Source organism: Scyliorhinus torazame, chromosome 27, assembly GCF_047496885.1.
Source record: "Scyliorhinus torazame isolate Kashiwa2021f chromosome 27, sScyTor2.1, whole genome shotgun sequence".
NCBI lineage: Eukaryota > Metazoa > Chordata > Chondrichthyes > Carcharhiniformes > Scyliorhinidae > Scyliorhinus > Scyliorhinus torazame.
In genome coordinates this window covers 11,728,742-11,749,248 of record NC_092733.1, presented here as the reverse complement: position 1 = coordinate 11,749,248, position 20,507 = coordinate 11,728,742, and the positions used below count along the sequence as shown (strand labels likewise).

General features: G+C 60.9%; 1 protein-coding gene across 1 annotated transcript in view; it reads left to right on the top strand.

Moving 5' to 3' along the window:
- LOC140403203 (venom factor-like) overlaps positions 1–20,507 on the top strand; it is a 259,736-nt gene that overhangs the window by 193,751 nt on the left and 45,478 nt on the right. Inside the window, exon 40 of the mRNA XM_072490955.1 lies at positions 2,215–2,350. Within this exon, the coding sequence (XP_072347056.1) occupies positions 2,215–2,350 (136 nt within the window). The remainder of the gene's footprint in view (positions 1–2,214; positions 2,351–20,507) is intronic.

Sequence of the window (20,507 nt, the reverse complement as noted above, 5' to 3'; positions counted from 1 at the left end):
ACGACAAAGAAATCCCAAAGTAGTGGATACTGGATTCACTGTTAAAAGTGCAGTGGAAGCTTTGTTTAAAGGAGCTGTTTGTAAAACCTGAACTGGAATTTGGAATGAAAACTGCGAATGGAAAGCCTTATTGTGAAAGACATTTTTTAAGCATGCTTTTGGGAGTGGAGTATGGAAGCTCTCACATGACAATCATCTGGGGGCATTCTGAGGAGAAATCCACAGACACTAATTTAGGTTCAGGGCAGAGTGAGTGTATATGACCACAGCCAATATGTATGCTTAAAGGGACTTTGTGCCAATGAGATCACTGTAGCTTAAGATGTACTTTGTAATCCATGTTAACTTTGAATTCTGTGTATAGTTGTGAAGCTAAGGGAGCAGTATGAAATGAAAAAATGAAATGAAAATCGCTTGTTGTCACAAGTAGGCTCCAAATGAAGTTACTGTGAAAAGCCCCTAGTCACCACATTCCGGCGCCTCTTCAGGGAGGCTGGTACAGGAATTGAACCCGCGCTGCTGGCCTTCCTTGGTCTGCTTTAAAAGCCAGCTATTTAGCCCTGTGCTAAGCCAGTAATGGAGTGTTGTATCATAATCCAATGTTGCATGTTTAATAATTTTTTTTCTTGTTGTTGAAACTAATTAACGGTCCTGTAGCTCTGTTCTTTCACGTTTCAAAGACAAGTAAACATTATGGGGTGGGATTCTCCGGTCTGCGTGGCGCGCTCCTGCCGGAACGGGATTCTCTGTTCCTGCAGCCAGCCAATGGGGTTTCCCATTGTGGCCACCCCACGCCGTCGGGAATCCCGCTGCCAGCGGACCGGAGGATCCCGCCGAAGGAGAATTTTGCAGATGGTCTTTTGAGCCAAGGGTCCATTCTCAGATCTTCCTGTCCAGTTATTTTGACAAGGTGCCACACAAAAGGTTGCTGCATAAGATAAAGATGCATGGCATTAAGGGGAAAGTAGTAGCATGGATAGACGATTGGTTCATTAACAGAAAGCAAAGAGTGGGGATTAATGGGTGTTTCTCTGGTTGGCAATCAGTAGCTAGTGGTGTCCCTCAGGGATCAGTGTTGGGCCCACAACTGTTCACAATTTACATAGATGATTTGGAGTTGGGGACCAACGGCAATGTGTCCAAGTTTGCAGACGACACTAAGATGAGTGGTAAAGCAAAAGGTGCAGAGGATACCAGAAGTCTGCAGAGGGATTTGGATAGGTTAAATGAATGGGCTAGGGTCTGGCAGATGGAATACAATGTCGACAAATGTGAGGTTATCCATTTTGGTCAGAATAATAGCAAAAGGGATTATTATTTAAATGATAAAATATTAAAACATGCTGCTGTGCAGAGGGACCTGGGTGTGCTCGTGCATGAGTCGCAAAAAGTTGGTTTACAGGTGCAACAGGTGACTAAGAAGGCAAATGGAGTTTTGTCCTTCATTGCTAGAGGGATGGAGTTTAAGACTAGGGAGGTTATGCTGCAATTGAATAATGTGTTAGTGAGGCCACACCTGGAGTATTGTGTTCAGTTTTGGTCTCCTTACCTGAGAAAGGAAGTACTGGTGCTGGAGGGTGTGCAGAGGAGATTCACTAGGTTAATCCCAGAGCTGAAGGGGTTGGATTACGAGGAGAGGTTGAGTAGACTGGGACTGTACTCGTTGGAATTCAGAAGACACGGGGGGGATCTTATAGAAACATATAAAATTATGAAGGGAATAGATAGGATAGATGCGGGCAGGTTGTTTCCACTGGTCGGGGAAAGCAGAACTAGGGGGCATAGCCTCAAAATAAGGGGAAGTAGATTTAGGACTGAGTTTAGGAGGAACTTCTTCACCCAAAGGGTTGTGAATCTATGGAATTCTTTGCCCAGTGAAGCAGTAGAGACTCCTTCATTAAATGTTTTTAAGATAAAGATAGATAGTTCTTTGAAGAATAAAGGGATTAAGGGTTATGGTGTTCGGGCCGGAAAGTGGAGCTGAGTCCACAAAAGATCAGCCATGATCTCATTGAATGGTGGAGCAGGCTCGAGGGGCCAGATGGCCTACTCCTGCTCCTAGTTCTTATGTTATACAATCAACTGGAATCGTAACAAACGTCATTCGCCACATCTGGATTGTCAATTAGCCACACATGGCTAATGCATTGAGAAGCATTGAACAATGGTCAATCAGAGTAATGTTTCATCTGACATCTCGCATTTTGCATTTAGGAAGTGATGAAGTTAGGAATATGGAAATGAGAGATCTAATAGTCCATGCCAACTGTGAAGGAATATTTCACGTGGACTTCAAAGAACATTATCTAATAATGGGTCAGAGGCAAGATTTGTGGCGTAGAGGCAATAGGTAAGCTGGAAATTCAGAACTAATTTTACCATTTTGTGCCATTCTCTCTGCATTCTCCCACAATTGGCGTTCTATTGACAATCTGAAGAAACTAACAGAAAATGTATCAATTCTGCTTCAAAACATTACAATATTGTAATTCAGAAGAAACCTACTTTCTAATTCTTTTTAAGAACATTTTAATTCAAATTTTCAACATTTTTGCAACAGTGCACAAACTGTGCCCTCTTCCCCCCCCCCCCCCCCCCCCCCCCCACCCCCCCTCCCCTCCAACGCCACTCACCAACACCACTCCAGCCCCACCCCTTGACAGCGACCAGGTCTCAAAATGTAAAACAAACAAGCCCCAGCTGTTGTGAAACCCCTCATTTGCTCCTCTGAGGGCAAATTTCGCCTTCTCCAAATACAGGAACGCCTTCTCCCCCAGCCATGCCAAGGCACCGGAGGAGAAGCTGATCTCCATCCCAACAGAACCCAACTTCGAGCAATCAACGAGGCGAAGACTAAAACATCTGGCCCCGCTCCCGTCTGCAGCTCCAGCTGGTCTGACACCCCCGGATACGGCCTCTCAGGGACCCGGCTCCAAATCCACATGCAGGACCTCGGACCTGGTGCTGAAAAACCACCCCCAATGTTTCTCCAACTTCAGGCAAGACCAGAACATATGGACATGATTGGCTGGGCTCCGCCCTCCCGCACCGCTCGCAACTAACCTCTGCCCCCTCAAACAGCCGGCTTATCCTTGCCTTCATTAGGTGCGCCCTATACACCACAGCTAGCTGAATCAACACCAACCTCACACACGAGGTCGAGGCATTGACTCTTTGCAGCACTTCACACCATAATCCTTCATCCTGCCCCACCCTCAACTCTTCCTCCCACGTAGCCTTTAATCCCTTCCATGGACTCATTGTCCTCCTCCATAATCCTTCTGTCGATCGGTGAAACAACCTCACTCTCCAACCCCTACACCGATAGCACCTCCTCCAACAACGAGGAGGATTGTGCCACTGCAAAACTCGGGAAAACCTTTCTTGCAAAATTCCACACCTGCTACCTGAAGCACTCCTCATGCTGGAGCCCATACTTCACCCCCCAGCTCCTCCAAACTTGCAAATCTCCCCTCCAGAAACAGATCCTTCATATCTTTTCCCCCTTTCTCCTCCCATCCCTGGCACCTCGCATCCATCCTCCCTGGTTCGAACCCATGATTCCCTCTTATCGGCATCACCCTCGACCCTGCCCTCAACTTGAAATGCTGTTGAAATTGACTTTCTAATTGTTAATGAGGCATGGGCGCAGTCTGGACAACATTGTGGAACGTTCAGGATCTGACCTTCAATGGCGGAGCAAGCTGGAAGGGCCGAATGGTCTCCTCCTGGTCCTATTGTCAATGTTTTAATTAACAGCACCGCCAAGGTGTATTGTGTTTCAGATTCTGGGTGGGATATTCAGGCCCCAATACCGCGGGTATCATCACAGGCCGGAGGGCAAAATGTGGATAGCCATTGTCTTTTACTGTCTCTCCAAGTCCTCCCGTCACCCACAGGACATTGCCTGCTCGTGTCAGGGCTGGAAAATTCCACTCTGTGCTCTTAACGCTGCAGTGTAAGTCAATCAATAAGGCCTAATGGAGCAGTGCAATTCTGGAGAACCCAAACCTCCTTTTATGTCATGAGCTCAAGATACATCCCTTATGGTCCCCTCAATGACAGGTAAGTGCTTTAACTGTGTTTTAATGTGATTTTAATCATTTTAAATGTTTTCTTTATTCTACTTTTAACTCTAACTCCTCCTCTGCCCCCCACTACCCCCTCTGTCCCCTTCCCACACCCCACTGCACCTCTGGTTCACCTCCCCTTCCACCTCCGTTCCACATCCCTGGCTGTTCTCTGATGTCGGTAAAATTCAGGAGGTGGAGGTGATTGGGTGAGCTGGGAAAGCAGAGCCAGGAGAATTGGGAGTGTGACTGGGGAAGCAGAGCCAGGAGAACTGGGAGTGCGACTGGGAAAGCAGAGCCAGGAGAACTGGGAGTGCGACTGGGGAAGCAGAGCCAGGAGAACTGGGAGTGTGACTGGGGAAGCAGAGCCAGGAGAACTGGGAGTGTGACTGGGGAAGCAGAGCCAGGAGAACTGGGAGTGAGATGCACTAAGCGTCAAGAACCACAAAGACATGTGAGACTTTAACCAAGGCTTTAATACACTACATAGGAAGCTTACCCGACACAGATGACCCCAGGCAAAATGGGTCCAGTCTCAGAAGCTGGGTCTTATACCTAACTCCCGGGGGAGCGGCCAAGGCGGAGCTCTCCGTGGCCAGGTCAGGTTACATACAGGTGACCGAACCTCTACAGAGCTACAGTACAATACACAGTACAATACACAGGATTACAGGACCACGTTACACACAACTATTATATAACGATGTACAATGCTAGGGAAGTACAGTGGTGTATCACCACATTCACCCCTTGTTTAGAAGGAAGTCCGGGGTGAAAATATGGAGTAGCAAACACAGTGAACAAACAGGGAGTAACGAACAGAGTCCATCAGGAGGTTCCGTGTCGTCAGAGGTCGAGACGAACGATGGGTTTGGTCGATCTCTTTGAATGTCGGAGCTGCGGCGCTGAGGTAGTGTCCGGCGGTATCCGTGCGGTCGGTGGTGCTGGGTTGCGAGGCGGCATGACGTCCCCCACCGCTTCGGCTGGCTCGAGGCGAGACTGCGGGATGACAGCGGCTGGCACGGAGTAGTAACAGGCCGAGGGATTGACGGGAGCAGAGAGGGAGCGGGGTGGAGGTTGCGGGGCGGGGGCGGCAGGGGCCCCAGAGGGGGCCAGGTCCTTGATGGAGACGGTCTCCTCACGCCCGTCGGGGTATGCTATGTACGCGTACTGTGGGTTGGCGTGGAGGAGACGGACTCTCTCCACCAGGGGCTCCGCCTTAGAGGTCCGCACGTGCTTGCGGAGCAGGACGTCTCCCGGGGACAGGAGCCAGGACGGAAACAATGTCACGGATGCCGATCTTCTGGAGAAGAGAAACATCCGCTCATGAGGGGTAGCATTCGTTGCAGTACACAAAAGGGACCGAGTGGAGTGCGGCAGGGAGGGCCTCCTGCCAACGGGAGACTGGTAGGCCTTTGGACTTGAGGGCTAGCAGCACGGCCTTCCAAACTGTCACGTTCTCCCTCTCCACCTGTCCGTTCCCCCGGGGGTTGTAGCTGGTCGTCCTGCTCGAGGCAACGCCCCTGGCGAGCAGGTACCGACGCAGCTCCTCACTCATGAAGAAGGAGCCCCGGTCACTGTGAATGTAATTGGGGTAATCGAACAGCATTTGATGACGGTGGCGGAGGTCGTGTCGGGGCAGGGAATGGTGAAGGGGAACCGCGAGTACTCTTCGATGACATTGAGGAAGTACGTGTTGCGGTTGTGGGTGGGGAGGGGCCCTTTGAAGTCAATGCTGAGCCGTTCAAAGGGGCGGGTAGCCTTGATTAGGTGCGCCTTGTCTGGCTTGTAGAATTGCGGCTTGCACTCCGCACAGACTTGGCAGTCCATAGTCATGGCCTTGACCTCCTCGACTGAGAAGGGCAGGTTGTGGCCCTTGGTGTAGTGGTAGAACCGCCTGACGCCTGGGTGACAGAGGTCATTATGTAGTGCCCGCAGTCGGTCATCCTGTGCGTTGGCACAAGTACTACGGGACAGGGCATCAGGAGGATCATTGAGCTTACCTGGCCGGTATAAGATACTATAATTGTAGGTGGAGAGTTCGATCCTCCACCGTAATATCTTATCATTTTTGATTTTACCTCGTTATTTGTTGTCGAACATGACGCAACTGATCGTTGGTCAGTAACGAGGGTAAATGGTTTTCCGGCCAGGTAGTGCCTCCAGTGCCGGACGGCTTCCACTATGGCCTGTGCCTCCTTCTCAACAGAGGAGTGGCGGATCTCGGGGCCTTGGAGTGTGCGGGAAAAGAAGGCGATGGGCCTGCCCGCCTGGTTGAGGGTGGCACCCAGGGCAAAGTCGGAGGCATCGCTCTCGACTTGGAATGGTGCAGACTCGTCTACCGCATGCATGGCAGCTTTGGCGATAGCGGTTTTTAGGAGGTGGAAGGCCTGGCAGGCCTCGGGCTGGAGGGGGAATGAGGGGGAACGGAGGAGGGGTCGGGCCTTGTCAGCGTACTCGGGCACCCACTGGGCATAATAGGCATAGAACCTGAGGCATCGCCTCAGTTCTTTGGGGCAAGTGGGAATGGGGAGTTCGAGAAGGGGGCGCAGACGGTCGGGATCGGGGCCGAGGACACCGTTCTCCACCACGTAGCCGAGTATGGTGAGGCGGGTGATGCCGAAAACACATTTTGCCTTGTTGTACGTGAGATTGAGGCGTTTGGCAGTTTGGAGGAATTTAGTGAGGTTGATGTCATGGTCCTGCTGGTTGTGGCTGCAGATGGTGACGTTGTCCAGATACGGGAAGGTAGCCCGCAGTCTGTTCTGGTCCACCATTCGGTCCATCTCCCGTTGGAAGACCGAGACTCCATTGGTGACGCCAAAGGGTACCCTGAGAAAGTGGTAGAGGCGGCTGTCCGCCTCGAAGGCCGTGAAGTTACGGTCCTCCGGGCGGATAGGGAGCTGGTGGTAGGCGGATTTCAAGTCTATGGTGGAGAACACCCGGTACTGTGCAATCCGGTTGACCATGTCAGATATGCGGGGGAGGGGATACGCATCAAGCAGCGTGTACCGGTTGATGGTCTGACTGTAGTCAATGACCATGCGGTGTTTCTCGCTAGACTTGACTACCACCACTTGGGCTCGCCAGGGGCTGGTGCTGTGAGCAATGATCTTTTCCGAGAGAAGGCGCTTAATCTCCGCTCGAATGAATTGGCGGTCCCCAAAACTGTAACGCCGACTTTTAGTAGCCACGGGCTTGCAGTCGGGGTGAGATTAGCAAACAGTGAAGGGGGGGGACCCTGAGCTTGGGGAGACTACAGGTGGGACCCGGGGGTGAGATCAGGGAAGAACTGGGGGTTGGAGACCGAGGGGGGGGAGGGGGCCGTTAAAATGCAAGGTGAGGCTGCGCAGGTGGCATTGGAAGTCCAGGCCGAGGATCGCGGCAGCACAGAGGTGAGGGAGGACCATGAATTTGAAATCCTGGAACACCGCGCCGTTCACTGAGAGGGTGACGACGCAGTAGCCCGAAACCTTGGCTGACTGGGAGTTGGAGGCCATGGAAATATGTCTGCGCGTGGGTAGTACCTTGAGGGAGCAGCGGGTGGAGGAAGCTCTCCGTGCTGCCGCTGTCGAAGTGGCAGGTAACAGTGAAACAATTTACCTGAACCTCCATGGTGGATCTGGCGAGCTGATGCGGTCGGTCCTGGTCGAGGACGAAGGATGCGATGGTGGAGCTGTTGGAGAAGGGTGCCGGATCCGGGGAGCGGCCTGCGGAAGAAGGTGGCGGTGCCCAGGAGTCGTAGGCTGCTGTTGGAGGCCAGGTTGCTGTCGTTGGCTGCATCTCAGTTGTTTGCAGCATTTCGGTCGACTGCGGCAGGACCGGAAGTGACGATCGGCGGCGGGGCGGGCCCGGAAGCGACGATCGGCGGCGGGCCGGAAGTGACGTGCGGCGGACCGGAAGTGAAGGAACCCGGGCCGGGGATAATCAAAGATAGCGGCGCCCATGCGTCGCACGTGTCAAATAGCGAGCCGGGAACGGAGGATGGCGGCATCCAGGAGTAGCAGGCCGCGGTGTTGGACCCCGAGGCAGCGGTGGAGCGGCAGACGTTTGCAAAATGGCCTTTCTTGCCACAGGCTGAACAGGTAGCATCTCTAGCAGGGCAGGGTTTCCTGGGGTGTTTTGCCTGGCCACAAAAGTAACACTGGGGCCCAGGCATTATTTTTACTGCTGGTGTGGCTGGGTGGGCCGTGACTTGCAGGGGCTGTTGCTGGGCGGGCGGCAGGGAGGTAGCGGCCACATAGAGAACGTGGGCAGGCGCATTGGAAGTTTGGCCAGGCGTGTAGGACGCATTATTGTCATAGGCTGCCTGTTGGGCCTCTGCCATAGTGACTGCCGTGTCCAGAGTCAGGGTAGTTTGTGTCAGAAGGAGTTGGCGAATTGGGACGTAAGCGATGCCGGCTACAAAGGCATCGAGCGCCAGGGCCTCAGTGTTCTGCTCAGCGGAGACTGTTGGCGCGTTGCAGGTGAGCGCAAGGGCACGGAGGTCCCGAACGAACACGGATGGGGGTTCACCCGGCTGCTGGTGCCGGGAGGCGAGGCGGGTGGCGGGCGTAAATAGAATTAACAGTTCGTGCATACCTGCTTTTGAGCTTCACGATGGCATCGGCGTAGGTCGTTGTTCCCGTGATGAGGTCGAAAAGCCCGTAGTCGAGCCATGAGCACAGGAGGTTGAGTCGGTCAGCGTCCGTTTTGGCGAAGGCGGAGGATGCTTCAAGGTCGGCCTCGAAACACCAGAGCCAGCAGGTGAAAAGGTGATCCGCGCGTGGACCGTGGGGGTCGAGCGAGAGCTTGTCGGGTTTCAGAGCAGCCTCCATTATAACTGTAGTGCATTAAATTGATGCGCTAAGCGTCAAGAACCACAAAGACATGTGAGACTTTAACCAAGGCTTTAATACACTACATAGGAAGCTTACCCGACACAGACGACCCCAGACAAAATGGGTCCAGTCTCAGAAGCTGGGTCTTATACCTAACTCCCAGGGGAGTGGCCAAGGCGGAGCTCTCCGTGGCCAGGTCAGGTTACATACAGGTGACCGAACCTCTACAGAGCTACAGTACAATACACAGGATTACAGGGCCACGTTACACACAACTATTATATAACTATGTACAATGCTAGGGAAGTACAGTGGTGTATCACCACAGAGTGTGACTGGGAAAGCAGAGCCAGGAGAACTGGGAGTGTGACTGGGGAAGCAGTGGTGTTTCAGCACCCTTCTTTGAATAAATGAATGCAAATATCAAAGTAAGTCTTCAGCAATCAGCCCGAGTTTACACACTGACAGTGGGAATGCGGGGAGAGTGGGGGGAATGCGGGGAGAGTGGGGGGAATGCGGGGAGAGTGGGGGGAATGCGGGGAGAGTGGGGGGAATGCGGGGAGAGTGGGGGGAATGCGGGGAGAGTGGGGGGAATGCGGGGAGAGTGGGGGGAATGCGGGGAGAGTGGGGGGAATGCGGGGAGAGTGGGGGGAATGTGGGGCGAGTCGGGGGGAATGCGGGGAGAGTGGGGGAATGTGCGGTAGTCAGGGGGAATGCGAGGAGAGTCGGGGGAATGAGGGGAGAGTGGGGGGAATGCGGGGAGAGTGAGGGGAATGCGGGGAGAGTGGGGGGAATGCGGGGAGAGTGGGGGGAATGCGGGGAGAGTGGGGGGAATGCGGGGAGAGTGGGGGGAATGCGGGGAGAGTGGGGGGAATGCGGTGGGAGTGGGGGGAATGTGGGGCGAGTCGGGGGGAATGCGGGGAGAGTGGGGGAATGTGCGGAGAGTCAGGGGGAATGCGAGGAGAGTCAGGGGGAATGACGGGAGAGTGGGGGGAATGCGGGGAGAGTGGGGGGAATGCGGGGAGAGTGGGGGGAATGCGGGGAGAGTGGGGGGAATGCGGGGAGAGCGGGGGGAATGCGGCGAGAGCGGGGGGAATGCGGCGAGAGCGGGGGGAATGCGGGGAGAGCGGGGGGAATGCGGGGAGAGTGGGGGGAATGCGGGGGGAGTGGGGGGAATGCGGGGAGAGTGGGGGGAATGAGGGGAGAGTGGGTGGAATGCGGGGAGAGTGGGGGGAATGCGGGGAGAGTGGGGGGTGCGGGGAGAGTGGGGGGAATGCGGGGGGAGTGGGGGGAATGCGGGGAGAGTGGGGGGAATGCGGGGAGAGTGGGGGAATGCGGGGAGAGTGGGGGGAATGCGGGGAGAGTGGGGGGAATGCGGGGAGAGTGGGGGGAATGCGGGGAGAGTGGGGGGAATGCGGGGAGAGTGGGGGGAATGCGGGGAGAGTGGTGGGAATGCGGGGAGAGTGGTGGGAATGCGGGGAGAGTGGGGGCAATGCGGGGAGAGTGGGGGGAATGCGGGGAGAGTGGGGGGAATGCGGGGAGAGTAGGGGGAATGCGGGGAGAGTGGGGGGAATGCGGGGAGAGTGGGGGGAATGCGGGGAGAGTGGGGGGAATGCGGGGAGAGTGGGGGGAATGCGGGGAGAGTGGGGGGAATGCGGGGAGAGTGGGGGGAATGCGGGGAGAGTGGGGGGAATGCGGGGAGAGTGGGGGCAATGCGGGGAGAGTTGGGGCAATGCCGGGAGAGTGGGGGCAATGCGGGGAGAGTGGGGGGAATGCGGGGAGAGTCGGGGGAATGGTGGGAGAGTGGGAGGGAATGCGGGGAGAGTCGGAGGAATGCGGGGAGAGTGGGGGGAATGCCGGAAGAGTGGGGGCAATGCGGGGAGAGTCAGGGGAATGAGGGGAGAGGGGAGAGTGGGGCGAATGCGGGGAGAGTGGGGGGAATGCGGGGAGAGTGGGGGGAATGCAGGGAGATTGGGGGAAATGCGGGGAGAGTGAGGGCAATGCGGGGAGAGTGGGGGCAATGCGGGGAGAGTGGGGGCAATGCGGGGAGAGTGGGGGCAATGCGGGGAGAGTGGGGGCAATGCGGGGAGAGTGGGGGCAATGCCGGAAGAGTGGGGGCAATGCGGGGAGAGTCAGGGGAATGAGGGGAGAGGGGAGAGTGGGGCGAATGCGGGGAGAGTGGGGGGAATGCGGGGAGAGTGGGGGGAATGCAGGGAGATTGGGGGGAATGCGGGGAGAGTGGGGGCAATGCGGGGAGAGTGGGGCAATGCGGGGAGAGTGGGGAAATGCGGGGAGAGTGGGGGCAATGCCGGAAGAGTGGGGGCAATGCGGGGAGAGTCAGGGGAATGAGGGGAGAGGGGAGAGTGGGGCGAATGTGGGCAGAGTGGGGGGAATGCGGGGTGTATGGGCGAATGCGGGGAGTATGGGCGAATGCGGGGAGAGTGGTGGAATGCGGGGAGAGTGGGGGAATGCGGGGAGAGTGGGGGGGAATGCAGGGAGAGTCGGAGGAATGCGGGGAGAGTGGGGGAATGTCGGAAGAGTGGGGGCAATGCGGGGAGAGTCAGGGGAATGAGGGCAGAGGGGTGAGTGGGGGGAATGCGGGGAGAGTGGGGGGAATGCGGGGAGAGTGGGGGGAATGCAGGGAGATCGGGGGAATGCGGGGAGAGCGGGGGCAATGCAGGGAGAGCGGGGGCAATGCGGGGAGAGTGGGGGCAATGCGGGGAGAGTGGGGGCAATGCGGGGAGAGTGGGGGCAATGCCGGAAGGGTGGGGGCAATGCGGGGAGAGTCAGGGGAATGAGGGGAGGAGGGGAGAGTGGGCGAATGTGGGAAGAGTGGGGGGAATGCGGGGAGTATGGGGGAATGCGGGGAGAGTGGGGGAATGCGGGGAGAGTGGGGCGAATGCGGGGAGAGCGGGGGGAATGCAGGGAGAGCGGGGGGAATGCGGGGAGAGCGGGGGGAATGCGGGGAGAGCGGGGGGAATGCGGGGAGAGCGGGGGGAATGCGGGGAGAGCGGGGGGAATGCGGGGAGAGTGGGGGGAATGCGGGGAGAGTGGGGGAATGCGGGGAGAGTGGGGGGAATGCGGGGAGAGTGGGGGGAATGCGGGGAGAGTGGGGGGAATGCGGGGAGAGTGGGGGGAATGCGGGGAGAGTGGGGGGAATGCGGGGAGAGTGGGGGGAATGCGGGGAGAGTGGGGGGAATGCGGGGAGAGTGGGGGGAATGCGGGGAGCGTGAGGGGAATGCGGGGAGCGTGGGGGGAATGCTGGGAGCGTGGGGGGAATCCGGGGAGAGTGGGGGGAATGCGGGGAGAGTGGGGGGAATGCGGGGAGAGTGGGGGGAATGCGGGGAGAGGGGGGGGAATATGGGGAGAGTGGGGGGAATGCGGGGAGAGTGGGGGGAATGCGGGGAGAGTGGGGCGAATGCGGGGAGAGTGGGGGCAATGCGGGGAGAGTGGGGGCGATGCGGGGAGAGTGGGGGCAATGCGGGGAGAGTGGGGGCAATGCGGGGAGAGTGGGGGAAATGCGGGGAGAGTGGGGGCAATGCCGGGAGAGTGGGGGCAATGCGGGGAGAGTGGGGCAAATGCGGGGAGAGTCGGTGGAATGCGGGGAGAGTGGGGGGGAATGCGGGGAGAGTCGGAAGAATGCGGGGAGAGTGGGGGGAATGCCGGAAGAGTGGGGGCAATGCGGGGAGAATCAGGGGAATGAGGGGAGTGGGGAGAGTGGGGCGAATGCGGGGAGAGTGGGGGGAATGCGGGGAGAGTGGGGGGAATGCAGGGAGATTGGGGGGAATGCGTGGAGAGTGGGGGCAATGCGGGGAGAGTGGGGGCAATGCGGGGAGAGTGGGGGCAATGCCGGAAGAGTGGGGGCAATGCGGGGAGAGTCAGGGGAATGAGGGGAGGAGGGGAGAGTGGGCGAATGTGGGAAGAGTGGGAGGAATGCGGGGAGTATGGGGGAATGCGGGGAGAGTGGGGGAATGCGGGGAGAGTGGGGCGAATGCGGGGAGAGCGGGGGGAATGCAGGGAGAGCGGGGGGAATGCGGGGAGAGCGGGGGGAATGCGGGGAGAGCGGGGGGAATGCGGGGGGAATGCGGGGAGAGCGGGGGGAATGCATGGAGAGTGGGGGAATGCGGGGAGAGTGGGGGGAATGCGGGGAGAGTGGGGGGAATGCGGGGAGATTCGGGGGGAATGCTGGGAGAGTCGGGGGGAATGCGGGGAGAGTGGGGAGAATGTGGGGAGAGTCGGGGGAATGCAAGGAGAGCCGGGGGAATGAGGGGAGAGTGGGGGGAATGCGGGGAGAGTGGGGGAATGAGGGGAGAGTGGGGGGAATACGGGGAGAGTGGGGGGAATGCGGGGAGAGTGGGGGGAATGCGGGGAGAGTGGGGGAATGCGGGGAGAGTGGGGGGAATGCTGGGAGAGTGGGGGGAATGCGGGGAGAGTGGGGGGAATGCGGGGAGAGTGGGGGGAATGCGGGGAGAGTGGGGGGAATGCGGGGAGAGTGGGGGGAATGCGGGGAGAGTGGGGGGAATGCGGGGAGCGTGGGGGGAATGCGGGGAGCGTGGGGGGAATGCGGGGAGCGTGGGGGGAATGCGGGGAGCGTTGGGGGAATGCGGGGAGAGTGGGGGGAATGCGGGGAGAGTCGGGGGAATGCGGGGAGAGTGGGGGGAATGCGGGGAGAGTGGGGGGAATGCGGGGAGAGTGGGGGGAATGCGGGGAGAGTGGGGGGAATGCGGGGAGAGTGGGGGGAATGCGGGGAGAGTGGGGGGAATGCGGGGAGAGTGGGGCGAATGCGGGGAGAGTGGGGCGAATGCGGGGAGAGTGGGGGCGATGCGGGGAGAGTGGGGGCTATGCGGGGAGAGTGGGGGCTATGCGGGGAGAGTGGGGGCGATGCGGGGAGAGTGGGGGCTATGCGGGGAGAGTGGGGGCAATGCGGGGAGAGTGGGGGCAATGCGGGGAGAGTAGGGGAAATGCGGGGAGAGTGGGGGCAATGCCGGGAGAGTGGGGGCAATGCGGGGAGAGTGGGGGGAATGCGGGGAGAGTCGGTGGAATGTGGGGAGAGTGGGGGGGAATGCGGGGAGAGTCGGAGGAATGCGGGGAGAGTGGGGGGAATGCCGGAAGAGTGGGGGCAATGCGGGGAGAGTCAGGGGAATGAGGGGAGTGGGGAGAGTGGGGCGAATGCGGGGAGAGTGGGGGAAATGCGGGGAGAGTGGGGGGAATGCAGGGAGATTGGGGGGAATGCGGGGAGAGTGGGGGCAATGCGGGGAGAGTGGGAGCAATGCGGGGAGAGTGGGGGCAATGCCGGAAGAGTGGGGGCAATGCGGGGAGAGTCAGTGGAATGCGGAGAGAGTGGGGGGAATGCAGGGAGATTGGGGGGAATGCGGGGAGAGTGGGGGCAATGCGGGGAGAGTGGGGGCAATGCGGGGAGAGTGGGGGCAATGCGGGGAGAGTGGGGGCAATGCCGGAAGAGTGGGGGCAATGCGGGGAGAGTCAGGGGAATGAGGGGAGAGGGGAGACTGGGGCGAATGTGGGAAGAGTCGGGGGAATGCGGGGAGTATGGGCGAATGCGGAGAGAGTGGTGGAATGCGGGGAGAGTGGGGGGGAATGCGGGGAGAGTGGGGGGGAATGCGGGGAGAGAGGGGGGGAATGCGGGGAGAGTGGGGGGGAATGCGGGGAGAGTGGGGGGGAATGCAGGGAGAGTCGGAGGAATGCGGGGAGAGTGGGGGGGGAATGCGGGGAGAGTGGGGGGGAATGCGGGGAGAGTGGGGGGGAATGCAGGGAGAGTCGGAGGAATGCGGGGAGAGTGGGGGAAATTCCGGAAGAGTGGGGGCAATGCGGGGAGAGTCAGGGGAATGAGGGGAGAGGGGAGAGTGGGGCGAATGCGGGGAGAGTGGGGGGAATGCGGGGAGAGTGGGGGGAATGCAGGGAGATTGGGGGGAATGCAGGGAGATTGGGGGGAATGCGGGGAGAGTGGGGGCAATGCGGGGAGAGAGGGGGCAATGCGGGGAGAGCGGGGGCAATGCGGGGAGAGTGGGGGCAATGCGGGGAGAGTGGGGGCAATGCGGGGAGAGTGGGGGCAATGCGGGGAGAGTGGGGGCAATGCGGGGAGAGTGGGGGCAATGCCGGAAGATTGGGGGCAATGCGGGGAGAGTCAGGGGAATGTGGGGAGAGGGGAGAGTGGGGCGAATGTGGGAAGAGTGGGGGGAATGCGGGGAGTATGGGGGAATGCGGGGAGAGTCGGGGAATGCGGGGAGAGTGGGGCGAATGCGGGGAGAGCGGGGGGAATGCGGGGGGAATGCGGGGAGAGCGGGGGGAATGCGGGGAGAGCGGGGGGATTGCGGGGAGAGCGGGGGGAATGCGGGGAGAGTGGGGGAATGCATGGAGAGTGGGGGAATGCGGGGAGAGTGGGGGAATGCGGGGAGAGTGGGGGGAATGCGGGGAGAGTCGGGGGGAATGCGGGGAGAGTCGGGGGGAATCCGTGGAGAGTCGGGGGGAATGCGGGGAGAGTGGGGGGAATGTGGGGAGAGTCGGGGGAATGCGAGGAGAGCCGGGGGAATGAGGGGAGAGTGGGGGGAATGCGGGGAGAGTGGGGGGAATGAGGGGAGAGTGGGGGGAATGCGGGGAGAGTGGGGGGAATGCAGGGAGAGTGGGCGGAATACGGGGAGTGCCGGGGGAATGAGGGGAGAGTGGGGGGAATGCGGGGAGAGCGGGGGCAATGCGGGGAGAGTGGGGGCAATGCGGAGAGAGTGGGGGCAATGCGGGGAGAGTGGGGGCAATGCGGGGAGAGTGGGGGCAATGCCGGAAGAGTGGGGGCAATGCGGGGAGAGTCAGGGGAATGAGGGGAGAGGGGAGAGTGGGGCGAATGTGGGAAGAGTGGGGGGAATGCGGGGAGTATGGGTGAATGCGGGGAGAGTTGGGGAATGCGGGGAGAGTGGGTCGAATGCGGGGAGAGCGGGGGGAATGCGGGGAGAGCGGGGGGAATGCGGGGAGAGCGGGGGGAATGCGGGGAGAGCGGGGGGATTGCGGGGAGAGCGGGAGGAATGCGGGTAGAGTGGGGGGAATGCATGGAGAGTGGGGGAATGCGGGGAGAGTGGGGGAATGCGGGGAGAGTGGGGGGAATGCGGGGAGAGTCGGGGGGAATGCGGGGAGAGTCGGGGGGAATGCGGGGAGAGTCGGGGGGAATGCGGGGAGAGTGGGGGGAATGTGGGGAGAGTCGGGGGAATGCGAGGAGAGCCGGGGGAATGAGGGAAGAGCCGGGGGAATGCGGGGAGAGTGGGGGGAATGAGGGGAGAGTGGGGGGAATGCGGGGAGAGTGGGGGGAATGCGGGGAGAGTGGGGGGAATACGGGGAGAGTGGGGGGAATGCGGGGAGAGTGGGGGGAATGCGGGGAGAGTGGGGGAATGCGGGGAGAGTGGGGGGAATGCGGGGAGAGTGGGGGGAATGCGGGGAGAGTGGGGGGAATGCGGGGAGAGTGGGGGGAATGCGGGGAGAGTGGGGGGAATGCGGGGAGACTGGGGGGAATGCGGGGAGCGTGGGGGGAATGCGGGGAGAGTGGGGGGAATCTGGGGAGAGTGGGGGGAATGTGGGGAGAGTGGGGGGAATGCGGGGAGAGTGGGGGGAATCCGGGGAGAGTGGGGGGAATGCGGGGAGAGTCAAGGGAATGCGGGGAGAGTGGGGGGAATGCGTGGAGAGTGGGGGGAATGCGGGGAGAATTGGGGGAATGCGGGGAGAGTGGGGCAAATGCGGGGAGAGTGGGGCGAATGCGGGGAGAGTGGGGGCAATGCGGGGAGAGTGGGGGCGATGCGGGGAGAGTGGGGGCGATGCGGGGAGAGTGGGGGCAATGCGGGGAAACTGGGGGCAATGCGGGGAGAGTGGGGGAAATGCGGGGAGAGTGGGGGGAATGCGGGGAGAGTCGGTGGAATGCGGGGAGAGTGGGGGGGAATGCGGGTAGAGTCGATGGAATGCGGGAAGAGTGGGGGGAATGCCGGAAGAGTGGGGCAATGCGGGGAGAATCAGGGGAATGAGGGGAGTGGGGAGAGTGGGGCGATTGCCGGAAGGGTGGGGGCAATGCGGGGAGAGTCAGGGGAATGAGGGGAGAGTGGGGGGAATGCGGGGAGAATTGGGGGAATGCGGGGAGAGTGGCGGGAATGCAGGGAGATTGGGGCGAATGCGGGGAGAGTGGGGGCGATGCGGGGAGAGTGGGGGGATAGCGGGGAGAGTGGGGGGAATGCGGGGAGAGTGGGGGGAATGCGGGGAGAGTGGGGGGAATGCGGGGAGAGTGGGGGGAATGCGGGGAGAGTGGGGGGAATGCGGGGAGAATTGGGGGAATGCGGGGAGAGTGGGGCGAATGCGGGGAGAGTGGGGGCGATGCGGGGAGAGTCGGGGCGATGCGGGGAGAGTGGGGGCGATGCGGGGAGAGTGGGGGCAATGCGCGGAGAGTGGGGGCAATGCCGGGAGAGTGGGGGCAATGCGGGGAGAGTGGGGTGAATGCGGGGAGAGTCGGTGGAATGCGGGGAGAGTGGGGGGGAATGCGGGGAGAGTCGGAGGAATGCGGGGAGAGTGAGGGGAATGCCGGAAGAGTGGGGGCAATGTGGGGAGAGTCAGGGGAATGAGGGGAGAGGGGAGAGTGGGGCGAATGCGGGGAGAGTGGGGGGAATGCGGGGAGAGTGGGGGGAATGCAGGGAGGTTGGGGGGAATGCGGGGAGAGTGGGGGCAATGCGGGGAGAGTGGGGGCAATGCGGGGAGAGTGGGGGCAATGCGGGGAGAGTGGGGGCAATGCGGGGAGAGTGGGGGCAATGCGGGGAGAGTGGGGGCAATGCCGGAAGAGTGGGGGCAATGCGGGGAGAGTCAGTGGAATGAGTGGAGAGGGGAGAGTGGGGCGAATGCGGGGAGAGTGGGGGAATGCGGGGAGAGTGGGGGGAATGCAGGGAGATTGGGGGGAATGCGGGGAGAGTGGGGGCAATGCTGGGTGAGTGGGGGCAATGCGGGGAGAGTGGGGGCAATGCGGGGAGAGTGGGGGCAATGCGGGGAGAATGGGGGCAATGCCGGAAGAGTGGGGGGAATGCGGGGAGTATGGGGGAATGCGGGGAGAGTGGGGGAATGCGGGGAGAGTGGGGCGATTGCGGGGAGAGTGGAGGGAATGCGGGGAGAGTCGGGTGGAATGCGGGGAGAGTGGGGCGAATGCGGGGAGAGTGGGGAGAATGTGGGGAGAGTCGGGTGGAATGCGGGGAGAGCCGGGGGAATGAGGGGAGAGTCCGGGGAATGCGGGGAGAGTGGGGGGAATGCGGGGAGAGTGGGGGGAATGCGCGGAGAGTGAGGGGAATGCAGGGAGAGTGGGGGGAATGCAGGGACTGCCGGGGGAATGAGGGGAGAGTCCGGGGAATGCGGGGAGAGTGGGGGAAATGCGGGGAGAGTGTGGGCAATGCCGGGAGAGTGGGGGCAATGCGGGGAGAGTGGGGGGAATGCGGGGAGAGTGGGGGGAATGCGGGGAGAGTGGGGGGAATGCGGGGAGAGTGGGGGGAATGCGGGGAGAGTGGGGGGAATGCCGGAAGAGTGGGGGCAATGCGGGGAGAATCAGGAGAATGAGGGGAGTGGGGAGAGTGGGGCGAATGCGGGGAGAGTGGGGGGAATGCGGGGAGAGTGGGGGGAATGCAGGGAGATTGGGGGGAATGCGGGGAGAGTGGGGGCAATGCGGGGAGAGTGGGGTCAATGCGGGGAGAGTGGGGGCAATGCGGGGAGAGTGGGGGCAATGCCGGAAGAGTGGGGGCAATGCGGGGAGAGTCAGGGGAATGAGCCGAGAGTGGGGCGAATGCGGGGAGAGTGGGGGGAATGCAGGGAGATTGGGGGGAATGCGGGGAGAGTGGGGGCAATGCGGGGAGAGTGGGGGCAATGCGGGGAGAGTGGGGGGAATGCGGGGAGAGTGGGGGGAATGCGGGGAGAGTGGGGGGAATGCGGGGAGAGTGGGGGGAACGCGGGGAGAGTGGGGGGAACGCGGGGAGAGTGGGGGGAATGCGGGGAGAGTGGGGGGAATTCGGGGAGAGTGGGGGGAATGCGGGGAGAGTGGGGGGAATGCGGGGAGAGTGTGGGGAATGGGTGAGAGTGGGGGCAATGCAGGGAGGTTGGGGGGAATGCGGGGAGAGTGGGGGCAATGCGGGAGAGTGGGGGCAATGCGGGGAGAGTCAGGGGAATGAGTGGAGAGGGGAGAGTGGGGTGAATGCGGGGAGAGTGGGGGAATGCGGGGAGAGTGGGGGGAATGCAGGGAGATTGGGGGGAATGCGGGGAGAGTGGGGGCAATGCGGGGAGAGTGGGGGCAATACGGGGAGAGTGGGGGCAATGCGGGGAGAGTGGGGGCAATGCGGGGAGAGTGGGGGCAATGCCAGAAGAGTGGGGGCAATGCGGGGAGAGTCAGGGGAATGAGGGGAGAGGGGCGAGTGGGGCGAATGTGGGAAGAGTGGGGGGAATGCGGGGAGTATGGGTGAATGCGGGGAGAGTGGGGGAATGCGGGGAGAGTGGGGCGAATGCGGGGAGAGTGGAGGGAATGCGGGGAGAGTCGGGTGGAATGCGGGGAGAGTGGGGCGAATGCGGGTAGAGTGGGGAGAATGTGCGGAGAGTCGGGTGGAATGCGGGGAGAGCCGGGGGAATGAGGGGAGAGTCCGGGGAATGCGGGGAGAGTGGGGAGAATGCGGGGAGAGTGGGGGGAATGCGCGGAGAGTGAGGGGAATGCAGGGAAAGTGGGGGGAATGCTGGGACTGTCGGGGGAATGCGGGGATAGTGGGAGGAATGCGGGGAGAGTCGGGGGGAATGCGGGGAGAGCTGGGGGCATGCAGGGAGAGTCAGGGGAATGAAGGGAGAGTGGGGGGAATGAAGTGAGTGTGGGGGGAATGCAGGGAGAGTGGGGGGAATGCGGAGAGAGTGGGGGGAATGCGGGGAGAGTGGGGAGAATGCGAGGAGAGTTGTGGGAATGCGTGGAGAGACAGGGGACTGCGGATAGAGTGGGGGGAATGCAGGGAGAATCGGGGGGAATGCGGGGACTGTCGGGGGAATGCGGGGAGAGTGGGGGGAATGCAGGGAGAGTCGGGTGGAATGCGGGGAGAGTGGGGCGAATGCGGGGAGAGCGGGGGGAATGCGGGGAGAGCGGGGGGAATGCGGGGAGAGCGGGGGGAATGCGGGGAGAGCGAGGGGAATGCGGGGAGAGTGGGGGGATTGCATGGAGAGTGGGGGGAATGCGGGGAGAGTGGGGGGAATGCGGGGAGAGTCGGGGGGAATGCGGGGAGAGTCGGGGGGAATGCGGGGAGAGTGGGGGGAATGCGGGGAGAGTGGGGGGAATGCGGGGAGAGTGGGGGGAATGTGGGGAGAGTCGGGTGGAATGCGGGGAGAGCCGAGGGAATGAGGGGAGAGTCCGGGGAATGCGGGGAGAGTGGGGGGAATGCGGGGAGAGTGGGGGGAATGCGCGGAGAGTGAGGGGAATGCAGGGAGAGTGGGGGGAATGCGGGGACTGCCGGGGGAATGAGGGGAGAGTCCGGGGAATGCGGGGAGAGTGGGGCGAATGCGGGGAGAGCGGGGGGAATGCGGGGAGAGCGGGGGGAATGCGGGGAGAGCGGGGGGAATGCGGGGAGAGCGGGGGGAA